Source organism: Sciurus carolinensis, chromosome 17 (genome assembly GCF_902686445.1).
Source record: "Sciurus carolinensis chromosome 17, mSciCar1.2, whole genome shotgun sequence".
NCBI classification, from domain to species: Eukaryota; Metazoa; Chordata; class Mammalia; order Rodentia; family Sciuridae; genus Sciurus; species Sciurus carolinensis.
In genome coordinates, this window is record NC_062229.1 from 23,912,630 (window position 1) to 23,924,749 (window position 12,120).

The following is a 12,120-nucleotide window of genomic DNA, read 5'->3' on the forward strand; positions in this document are numbered from 1 at the left end:
ATTCATCTTGAAGAATGATGTTCGCCGTAGGTTTCCAGTGACTTAAAGAAAAGTTAAAAAGGTCAAAGTGTGTGGAGAGTTTTTAACATGAGTAAGAATTCATACCTCTTAGATTTTAGTCACCACTTTGACTAATATGATAATCATATTATTATTTTTTTTTTTTTTAAATATTGGGGATTGAACTCGGGCACACCTGACCACTGAGCCACATCCCCAGCCCTATTTTTCGTATTTTATTTAGCGACAGAGTCTCACTGAGTTGCTTAGTACCTCCCTTTTTGCTGAGGCTGGATTTGAACTCATGATCCTCCTGCCTCAGCCTCTGGAGTCACTGGGATTACAAGCCTGTGCCACCTGGTTATTTACCACTCTTGAAAGGATATTGGTCTGGATCCTCTAAGAAGCAGATGCCAAGATTAAATGTGCAAAAATGTTATTAGGGAAATACCTGAGTAAAGGAAGTAGGAAGGGTAAGGCTGAAGGGAGCCAGCAGACCATGTTCTAGGTCTTCTCCTACAAAAGGCAGGAAGGTTGAATGGAAACATCCTAGACTGCCATGTAACTACTATAATGAAGGTTCAGCGAGACTGGAGGCAAAGTTGTCCACAAAAGAACAGATGTGTATTAATATCCCTGTAATACTCAGTCCTTTCCTGGAAGCAGTCCATGAAAGCATAGTGTTTTAAATTCCTAATGCTGCATAACAAATGACCACAAATTTAGTAGCTTAAAACAACACACATTTATCTTCTCAGTTTCTGTGGGTCAGGCATATAGGCACAACACGGGTAGGTCCTCTGCCCAGGGTCTCACAAGGCTGAGATCAAGGTGTTATTGACTGGGCTTTTTTTTTTTTTTTTCTTTTCTGTAGCTTAGGGTCCTCTTCTGAGCTTACATGGTTTTGGACAGAACTCATTTCCTTGCAGTTCTAGAGCTGAGATGCCATTGTTGTCAGCTGGGGCTGTCCTCAGCTCCAAGAATATGCTCATAGATGATTTTCACGTGTCTGTCTCACTAGGATGTCTCTACGGCCCTCAACACATAGTGAGTTATTTCCTCAAGGTCAATTGCAGAAAGTATTTCATGGCTTTCCTGATTAGGTCAGGTCTTCCCAGGATATATCCTTTTGATTTTTAAAAAAATTTTTTTAGTTGTCAATGGACCTTTATTTTATTTATTTGTATATGGTGCTGAGAGTTGAACCCATTGCCTCACACATGCTAGGCGAGTGCTCTACCACTGAGCCAAAACCCCAACATTTGATTTATTTTAATCAGCAAATCTCTTCACCTTTATCATATTCTATTGTTTAGAAGCAAGCTACAGGATCAAGGATAGGGACCTGTATACAAAGGCATAGTTGATTGGAGGTAACACATGGCTTCCATGAAAATGAGGTGGTGGATTTGAGAGCATAGCTGCTGAGGCCCTCGGTAAGTTATGCTCCCTATGAAAAAAGAGCTGTGAGATGCTTTTTTTTTTTGGTCTGGGGATTGAACCTCCATTGAATCTCCAGGACACTTTACCACTGAGCTCCATCCTCAGGTCTTTTTATTTTTTTATTTTGAGGCATGGTCTCAGGCAGGGTCTCTTGTGATCCTCCTGCCTCAGTCTCCCAAGCCGCTGTTATTTCATGGCAGTGTGTTAGTACATGGCAGTGTGTACTACCATGCCCCGTTTGTGAGATACATTCTTGTGACTACCACAAAAAGTAATTTTTGTGTGTGGTTGCTTTAAAAAGTTTATTTTAGCTTTTTGTTTTCTGCAGCCTCACTATAAATGATGTGATTTATGAAGACTTTTTTTTTGTTATATTAGGAATTTATTGGTTCTCTTGAACCTGCATAATGTTAATTTTTATTATTTTGGGGAAATTTTCAACCTTTTTCTTTTCAATAATATTTTTTACATTCTCTTACATTCTTCTTAACTCTAAGACATCTCACCTATTCTTGATGGCTCTCACCCATTTTTATTTTTTCTCTCATTTTGTCTGCTTTTTTTCCCCAATACTGGGGATTGAACCCAGAGGCACTCTACCACTGAGCCACATCCCCAACCCTTTTTATTTTTTATTTTGAGATAAGTCTCGTTAAGTTTCAGAGGCTGGCTTGGAACCTGTGATTTTCCTGCTCCAGCCTTCTGATCACTGGGATTATAGTCATGTACCACCATGTCTGGCTATGTTGCTTTTTTTTTTTTTTCTTTTTGGCATCGGGGCTTGAACTCAGGAGCACCTGACCACTGAGCTACATCCCCAGCCCTATTTTTCATATTTTATTTAGAGACAGAGTCTCACTGAGTTGCTTAGTACCTCCCTTTTTGCTGAGGCTGGCTTTGAACTCATGATCCTCCTGCCTCAGCCTCCCAAGTCCCTGGGATTATAGGCATGCACCACCACCGCACCCAGCTATGATACATGTTTTTTTTTTTTTTTTTTTTTTTTGGTGGTGCTGAGGATTGAACTCCGAGCCTTATGCATGCAAGGCAAGCGCTCTACCAACTGAGCTGTTTTCCCAGCCCCTTATGATGCATTTTTGATAGCTTCTTGATCTTACTTTTAGTTAACTAATTCTGTCTTCTTCTTGTCTAATCTGCTGTCAATCACATTCACTGACTTTTTAATTTTGGATATTGTGGAGGCTTTTCTAGGAGTTCTAATTAGTTCTTTTTCAAAATTGCTGTGTCTTATAATTCTCTAACATAAAGATAATTTCAAACTGATTATTTCTTTTTTGTTTATTTATTTAAACATGATAAATATAATTATTTGATCTTTGATATTTCCAACGACTGAAGTCTGTAGGATTTTCAGCTCATTCACTCTTACAATTTCTTATTTCCTTGTGTGTCTGTTTATTTTTGATTCTGTGCTAGTCATTGCTATCGGAAAATTATTTGTGGAAATTACCCACTGGCCTAAGAAGAATGTGCATTCCACCCGAGAGATTTTGAATTTACTTCTACCTGAGCATGTGGGGACAGTATCATTCAGGGACCACCTTAGCTTTAGGTTCTCTGGCCCACCAGACTGGGCCACAGATTCTCAGGGGAGGCTTTTTTAAATTTTTTGCTCTTCTTTCCTCTTTCTTCTTTGTCCATTATAAAGTGCTTCTCTACATTACTCTAGGGTTGATTGTTGGGATAGGTTTAGTTTGGTTTTTTCTCATGCCAACAGAGTAGAGTCTTTGGGATATCAGCTTAATGTATATGTGTCTGGGGGGTCTTCTCTATGATTCTTCTTCTTGGGCCATGTGTAGCCTTTGACTGTTTTTTCCCAATTACCCAGTGAAGCTGTCATTAAAACCTAGGTTTTCTAGTAGGGACAAATGCCCTCAGGACAAAAAATAACCTTAGTGCTCTGATCCTGTCATCACTTCTCTGGGAATAGGATTCTCCCAGAATTAGACCTGTCAGTTTTCTACTATCTTGTCAGCTTTTACATTTTAGAGATGATTTTAAGGATATTTTTTATCAAGCTCTTTTTTGATAAGAGAATTTGTCTCTAGAATGTAGTCTGCTATTATTGGAGACAGAACTCATTCTCATTGAAAGACTGTGTTACTGGGCATAGATTTTGAAACGATTATTTTTTTCTCATCATTTTGAAGGTGGTATTTCCCTTTCTTCAGCTCTGTAGGTGCTCTTGAGAAGCCAGCTTTTAGTCTACTTGCTGTTCTTTTGTGAGCAATTTCTTTTTTCTCCTTGACTGCAGTTAGGTCTTTTCTGGATCTTTGGCATTATATAGTTTCCCTATGATGAAGGTACTGTGCAAGTTTTTAAAAACTGTCCTTCTTGCAATTTGTTATGCTTCATGAAGCTGTGGCTTCATGTCTTTCCTATCACAGAAAAGATCTCAGCCATAATTCTTTTGAGTGTTACAAGTCCATTTTTATCTCAGTTATCTCCTGGAATTCTGATTAGGTACACTTGTCTTCTCACTTTGTCCTCCTATCTCTTCCTTTTTTTTTTTTTTTTCATTTTTGTGATACAGGGAATTTAACCCAGGGCCTCACACATGTTAGGCAAGCACTCACTCACTGAGCCACATCCTCAGCCCTTTATGTTTTATTTCAGACACGTGCCACTGCACCTAGCCACATGTGTTTTTCTTGTTATCTATTCTTTTGTCTCTCTGTGGTTCTTTCTTGGTAATCCCTTCAGATTTATTTTCTAGTTTCCTAATTTTCTCTTCAGTTGATTAATATCTAATCTTCTCTTTAGACTCAAGTACTATATTTTTTCATTTCTAAAAGTTCTTTTCCATCTTAGGACATGTCAGGAAAAAATTGCAGGAAGAAATTGATGCCTTAAAATCCAGAATGAAATTACTTCAGTGGGTGTTAGCAGATCATATGCATATGCAAAATTTGGGAACAGTATAAACGTTGAATGTAATGAAAGTTAAACATCTTATAATACTTCAAAAAATATGATTAACAAGGGCCGGGGGTATACCTTAGTAGTAGAGTGCTTGTCTGGTATGGGTAAGATTCTGGGTTCAATCCTTAGTACCAAAAAAGAAAATTGCTTAATAAACTTAAATATTGTTTAAAATGAAAAGTTTTATTTTGTTCTTTTCTAATCCTACTAGTTGTTTTTGAGAGAATTTTTTTCATTTCTCAAGTTTTGATTCCCTTTGTTAATCTAAAAAAGAAGTCAAATAATCAGAGATTCTCCAAATAAGAATGACTTTTTTGGGGAGTTAACAGTGCTGTAAGGAAATACACATGCTATAGTAAACCATGGACATATTCAGAGAGATGGAAGTTGGGGTGGTGCTGTAGCTCAATGTGGAACCCTTATAAGGCTCTGGGTTTGTTCCCCATGCACTGCAAAAGCAAAAACAAAACAAAATAAACCAGGAAGTTGAGGCAAAGTGAAGGTTGTTTTGTTGGTGTGTGTCACGGGGTGCGGTGCCTTGCCTTGTGTTAGAGACTGAACACCGTGCCTAAGTACGTGCTCTACCCCTGAGCTGTATACCCCTAGTCTGCTTTTATTCTGGAATGTGAGCAAATTCTGTCTTGGAAAAGAAGGAGAAGGTCTTCACCCTGGAATGTAAAAGATTTTATCACCCTTTGAGTGGGAACAGATGACTTGGGTGGGTAGTTTCTAGGTCTTCCTCCCTTAGAATTCGAAGAGCAAAGGGCTCTAGAAGAAAAGGAGACATCTTTATAACCTGTCAGTTTCCTAGCTCAGCACAACAGGGAGACCTCCAGAGAGGACTGTCTTCCAGCAACAGTCTGCAGGTGCCCTCAGGGCAGTAAAAGCCTTGGTTCTTGCTTATAGTCTTTGGATTCCTGCTTTGAGTCAAGCTCCTTTACTTTCTTGCAATCTCAGGCAGTTGTTCAAAATGAAGCCTTAAACTGCCCATCACCTTCAGGTATTTTGCAGTCGGAGGATATTTCTTTACTTTTTTTTCTAATTTTTGTTGTTATTGTTGATGAACCTTTATTTTTATTTATTTATTTGTGGTGCTGAGACTCAAACCCAGTGCCTCACATATGCTAGGCGAGTGCTGTACCACTGAGCCACAACCCCAGCCCAAGTAGGAGGATTTCTAAATATTTAGTGTATTATATTTCCCAAAATAGAAGCCTCTGTCATGTTTTGGGCTAAAATACAGAACTTAGAATTAGGGGACCTGAGCTTAATCTAGGTTTCTTTCTTTTTTCAATTTATTTAATTTTTTAGTTGTAGATGGACACAATACCTTTGTTTTATTTATTTATTTATTTAGTTAGTTAGTTGTTGATGGACCTTCTATTTTATTTATTTATTTATATGTGGTTCTGAGGATGGAACCCAGTGCCTCACGCATGCCAGGCAAGCTTTCTACCACTGAGCTACAACCCCCCAACCCCCTGTTTTATTTATTTTTATGCAGTGCTGAGGATCAAACCCAGTGCCTCACACAAGCCAGGCAAGCACTCCACCACTGAGCCACAACCCCAGCCCCTAATCTAGGTTTCTTTAAAGCTATGAAGGCTAGTTGTGAACAAATCATTAATTTCTTCTAGTCCCAGTTTGCTCATCTGTTGTAATGTAGACTATGGTAGTACTTATCTCAAGAGGTTCTGAGAATCGGGATCAGGAACTCTGAGCACCAACTACAGAGTCTTGCACCCAGTAAGTCTCAGTAGATGCTGCTCAGATGATTATTGTTCCAGTACTCACCGTATTTAGAATTGAACCAGGCACTTTGTTAATAGCAATAATTTCCTCAAACCTTGATGCCTTCCAGGACCACATCCTTGCTGAGCTCTCGTGGTGAAAGGGCAGATGCAAGGCTTAAAGAAGCTCACTCTTAATGGGGAAGGGAGTAGGGAAAACCTGCAACCACCATGACACAGTGTGAGATAACAGGCACCCCAGTGGATGCAGGGCAGGGGCAGTCAGCAGAGGACTCTGCATGGAGGAAATGGTACTATCTCTGGCCCTTTGCTGAATAAGAGCCAGGAAGTTAAGACAAAGAGGGTACTTGAGAAGGAGGGGCCTGACAAATAAAGGTAAAATAAGCCATTGTCACTGGATTTGAACAAAAGGTAAACAGATATAGAGACATAGCCATGGGGTCTATCAGACTCACTCCTCAGCAGGGGAAAGCCCCTCTCCCCAGACACCCATGGCATCACTCTTGGGGCTTGTTCAGAGCACTTCTCAGGGGTCTTTTAGGAGACAGGAGTTCATTCTGCAGGGAGTTTTTTCTCTAAGAATAGCCATTTCTACTATGTCCCCTTTTAAATGTATTCTGGTTATAGTGTCCAATCCTGTGAATTAAAGATAAGGGCCTACTGTCCCTTTAAAAATATAAATTACTTATTTTTCCTAAATTGAAAAAAAGTACAGGGCTGGGGTTGTGGCTCAGTGGTAGAGCACTTGCCTCCCACATGCGAGTCACTGGGTTCAATCCTCAGCACCACATAAGAATAAATAAATAAATAGCCAGATTGTGGAACCAACCTAGATGTCCTTCAATTGATGAATGGATAAAGAAACTGTGATATGTATGTGTGTATATATATATATACATACACACAATGGAACATTACTCAGCTATAAAGAATAATAAAATTATGGCATTTGCTGGCAAATGGATGAAATTGGAGAATATCATTCTAAGTGAGATAAGCCAATCTCAGAAAACCAAAGGACTAACGATGTGCTGATAAGCAGATGATGACACATAATGGGGGGTGGGAGGGGGGCAAGAATGGAGGAAGGAGGGACTATATAGAGGGAAAAGAGGGGTGGGAGGGGTGGGGGGAAGGAAAAAATAACAGAATGAATCAAACATCATTACCCTATGTAAATGTATGATTACACAAATAGTATGCTGTTACTTAATGTACAAACAGAAACAACATGTATCCCATTTGTTTACAATAAAAATAAATTTAAAAAAAGAATAAATAAATAAAGATACTGTGTCCTTCTACAACTAAAAAATATTCTTAAAAAAGTACAATAGCACCCCTTTATGCATTAGAGATACATTCTAAGACCCCAGTGGATGTCTGAAAACACAGATAGTACCAAATCCTGGATACACTGTTTTTTCTTATCCTAACAGGTGTATGATAATTTATAAATTTAATTATAAACTAATTTATAGATTAGGTACATTAAGTGATTAGTAACAATAATTAATAATAAAATGGAAAATTATAATGACACACTATAATAAAAGTTATTTAAAATTTGTGAATAGTTTATTTCTGGAACTTTCTATTTAATATTTTCAGACCTCAGTTGGCTATAGGTAACTGAAACCACAGAGAGTGAAATCATAGATAAAAGTAGATCACTGTAATACATGTTCCCTGTAAAAAATATGAAAGTACAAATGGTAGGGAAAAAATCCTATAAATCCCAACTCAGAAGCAACTATTTCTAATGCCTTTTTTTTTTAATATTTTTTTTAGTTGTAGATGGACACAATATCTTTATTTATTTTTATGTGGTGCTAAGGATCGAACCCAGGGCCTCACATGTGGTAGGCAAGCACTCTATCCCTGAGCTATAGCCCCAGCCCTATTTTTAACATCTTGGTAGCAACATTCTGCTTATTTCTTCTGTGAATGCTTTTGTATCCTTTAGATCATACCATAGTATAATTTTAGATTCTGCATTTCTCAGTTATTAAAAACTGTCAGCATTTTCCAGGATGCCTGATATTCCATTGTTCTAATTGATCTTTCTCTGATTTTGAATATGCAGGTTGATTTCAGTTCAATATTTATTAACATTTTAAGGCTCTTTTTTTTTCAGTCGTAAATGGACACAGTACCTCTTACTTATTTTTGTGTGGTACTGAGGATCAAACCCAGTGCCTCACATGTACTAGGCAAGAGCTCTACCTCTGGGCTACAACTCCAGCCCCCATTTTAAGGCTCTTAATTCTTATTGTCACCTTGCTTTTCAGAAAGCAATACCAGTTTACACATCCCCAACACAGGTAAAAGTATAGGTCTAGACTCTTAATTTCTCTCCTTCCTACTAGTTTATAACAGAGGTTTTTCTGGAAGTTCTAACTGATTGCAGTGATATGAGATCACTTATGTAGCTATTAGTATAATTGAAAAATAGTCAAAATGCCTTGTTATTTTTATTTTTCAAAATGTGTACATTTCCCTTCCTCTTTAGGGAGAGACCAACAGAATAATAGCCTCCCACACAATGAACAAAAACTCATCCAGGTCTCACTGCATTTTCACCATCTACATGGAGGTAGGTGCAACTCTGTGACCAGCCTGGGAAGGGCATTTGATTCCCATGGGAACTCTCTGGTCAGAAGCTCCTCCCTGTGACCATCTAACTTCCGTTTGGATGTTTTTGTAGGCCCATTCCCGGACATTATCAGATGAAAAATATGTTACTTCCAAAATTAACTTAGTGGATCTGGCAGGCTCAGAGAGGCTGGGGAAGTCTGGGGTAAGTAAGAGGAAAAAGAGGTTTCTTCTCAACCAGACATGGGACCTATGTTTAGCACAGGGCCTGTGCATGGGGGCTGTCCCTCACTGGGATATAAGGAGACAGAGTTAGCACAGGTGGAAATGGCTGCTACAGAGGGGTAGTTTGGCTCCTTGGAATTTTTCTGAACCTTAAATGAAATGATAACCTCTAAATTATTAGCAAGGTTCCTGGCACTCAGTAAATGCTCAGTAAACACTCCACACTAGTATAGTGTTTCTCTGTGTATGAATATAAACATTTACATGAGTGTCTGCATGAGTATTCCATTTTAGTAAATATTCATATGAGTGTATTAACACAAGTACTCACAAGAGTATTCCACATGAGCATTCACATGTGCATTTGTATTGCTATTTGTGTGAATGTTCTCAGGGTTATTTGCTTAGCTATCTGTACTGGTATTTCCATGTCCATTTATTTTAGTGTGACTCTGAGTATTTGTATGAATATTCATGTAAGTATTCATATTTATGTGAGCATTCACATGAATGTTCCCTTAAATTTCTGTAAGTTTTAGTATTACCATTATTAGCCCCAGGTAGAATACAATCCCACAACATTGAGGGAAGACCCTGGTGGTGGGAAGGAGGTTTTAGCCTGACTGGAAACATGCAGTATCACCCCAAACCAGGAGGGCAGCTATTCTTAGTGGGCAGCCTCTCCATTTCCTCTCAAGTAGAACTGCTTTTGCTTTGTAGTCCGAGGGTCGAGTCCTAAAGGAAGCCACCTACATCAACAAGTCGCTGTCCTTCCTGGAGCAGGCCATCATTGCCCTTGGGGACCATAAGCGGGACCACATTCCTTTCCGACAATGCAAGCTCACTCATGCCCTGAAGGACTCCTTAGGTGAGGATGTGATTGGTGCCCAGGAAGGAGGGTCTGTGTCCCAGGGAGGCCAGGCCTGACACATCTGCCACTGTGGATCTTAGAATTGCTCCCTCACAGGGGCATGGACTTACCCATAGCCCTCTCACCATGACTTCAGACACACCTGAAAAAGCAGAATCAAACCCTCTTGCATACTGGACATGCCATTGCTGCTCACTCCTCAGAACCTTTACCTCTGCTGGGAATACGTTCTCTTTTCCCCTTGTTCCTAAACCAGCTGGCAGAATCCTTCTTCCTTCACCCTCGAAGACCCAGGGTGAGGGCCTCACCTGTCGTGTCCTTCGTTCCCCTTGCAGCCTCCTGGGCAGAGCAGTGGGGCCTATATCTTGTCATCCCCATGATCCTCAGGCCTTTGTGTTGGGCCTAAGGACACAGTCACTGTTTCTTTTTTATTTTTTAATTTTTTTGGTACAGAGGATTGAACTCAAGGGCACTCAATCACTGAGCCACATCCCCAGCCTTATTTTGTATTTTATTTAGAGACAGGGTCTCACTGAGTTGCTTGCCATGGCTGAGGCTGGCTTTGAACTCGTGATCCTTCTCCTTCAGCCTCCTAAGCTACTCTGATTACAGGTGTGCACCACCATGCTTGGCCCACAGTCACTGTTTTCTGATTGTTAGCTGAGTGATGTCCTGAGCAGAACCCTGGCTCACAACCTCTATCCTGACCCTGTTCCCTGCTCCCACCCGCTGCTATCTGTACTGTCCTCTCTTGGCTCCTCTTTTAGGTACATGTGGTGGCCTCTTTCCCTCCCTCAGCATCATACAGCATCATAAGAATCAGTCTTATCTGACTGTTAGTTTGGGCTGCTAAAAAAAAAATATCGTAGACTGGGTAACTTAAATAATAAACATATTTCTCACAGTTCTAGAGGCTAGCAGTCCAAGACCAAGGTGCTAGCCTATTTGATTCCTGATGAGGGTCCTCTTCCTGGCTTGCAGATGACTGCCTCTGGCTACATCCTCACAAACAAAGAGTATTCTGATCTCTTTTCTTAGAAGGACAATAATCCCATCATGTGGCCCCATCTCTTCTAACCCTAATTACTTCCCAAAGGCCCTACCTCCAAATACCATCACACAGTGTACTTGGAGGTGGAACTTTAAGGGTTAGGGCTCCAACATATGAATTTCGTAGGGATACAAACATGCAGTGCATAACAGAACCACACCAGCCCCAAGGGAGTCTCTTGGCAAAAAATCCACATGATTCATGTCCTTCTGTGTCTTGCTTTCTGCAGGGGGAAACTGCAATATGGTCCTTGTGACAAACATCTATGGAGAAGCTGCCCAGTTAGAAGAAACGGTACGTAAAGACAGCCAGTGCCACCAGACTGGAGTCCCTCCTCATGGGTGCCAGAGCTGGGTAAGACTGGCTCCTACTTGACCCACCTGGCACACTAGTCGGTTATTATCAAGAATTCTGGGGGTGAGTCTGAGTCAAAATTGCTGTTGGGGGCCCCAGGCCAGGATCCAAACACCAAGCACTGAGCTGTGTTGAGGAAGAGGGAGAGGTGGGAGGCAGGCTAGGCAGGAGGGATTATTAAAGGAGGGAAGATTGGAGCCAGCTTTGAGGGGACAAGGAAAATGCCTTCTGGGGTGCTGCTTCTCAGAGTTGGAATTGAGAAGGACAGTTGGTGGTTCTTTATGATCATACATATTTCATCTTGAAAACACTACAGGCTGCACTTCTAAGGCTGGTATGAGTAAATAGGTATTAAGTTCCTACCATGTGCCAGGTGGTAATCAGGGACCAACTTGGTAGAGATGAGTCATACACTCTGTTTTGGGCTTCAGAGTTCTCAACCCAGGAAGAAAGAAACCATGGCCCTAAGGAATGCAAAAGATGGAGATCCCTTCAGAAGAGTCCAGAGAGGAAAGAAGGGGGACTTTCTTGAAGCTATAGGCACTGAACTGGCTGGGGTTGAAGGATTGGTGATAGGATGAGCAGAGTATTCCTGGCAGAGGTAACAGTGGGACCGAAGGTGTGACCCATGCCACGATCATCTGGCTTCTTCAGCGGAAGGCTCAGGAAGGAGAGGAAGAAAATTTACAAGACTGGATGGACCCTGGCAGCCAGGCTGAGCACTTGGCTGTTCTCCTGTAGGTGACTGGAGCCACCACAGGGTTTGAGTAGGGAAGGGCTGTGGCCACAGATGTGACTCAGGAAGATTAACCCTGTGGCATGACACAGGTGACCAGGGGAGGGGAGAGGCTCTTAAGAACCAGAGGTAGGAATAAGGGTCCAATGCA

At 40.7% G+C, this 12,120-nt stretch overlaps 1 protein-coding gene across 7 annotated transcripts in view; it reads left to right on the forward strand.

Moving 5' to 3' along the window:
- Positions 1 to 12,120, forward strand: part of Kif9 (kinesin family member 9) — a 51,898-nt gene that overhangs the window by 15,154 nt on the left and 24,624 nt on the right. For all 7 annotated transcript variants that reach the window (XM_047532352.1, XM_047532350.1, XM_047532356.1 and 4 more), the window contains 4 exons: positions 8,650 to 8,733; positions 8,845 to 8,937; positions 9,678 to 9,825; positions 11,109 to 11,173. In XM_047532352.1, coding sequence (XP_047388308.1) covers positions 8,650 to 8,733; positions 8,845 to 8,937; positions 9,678 to 9,825; positions 11,109 to 11,173 — 390 coding nt within the window. The remainder of the gene's footprint in view (positions 1 to 8,649; positions 8,734 to 8,844; positions 8,938 to 9,677; positions 9,826 to 11,108; positions 11,174 to 12,120) is intronic.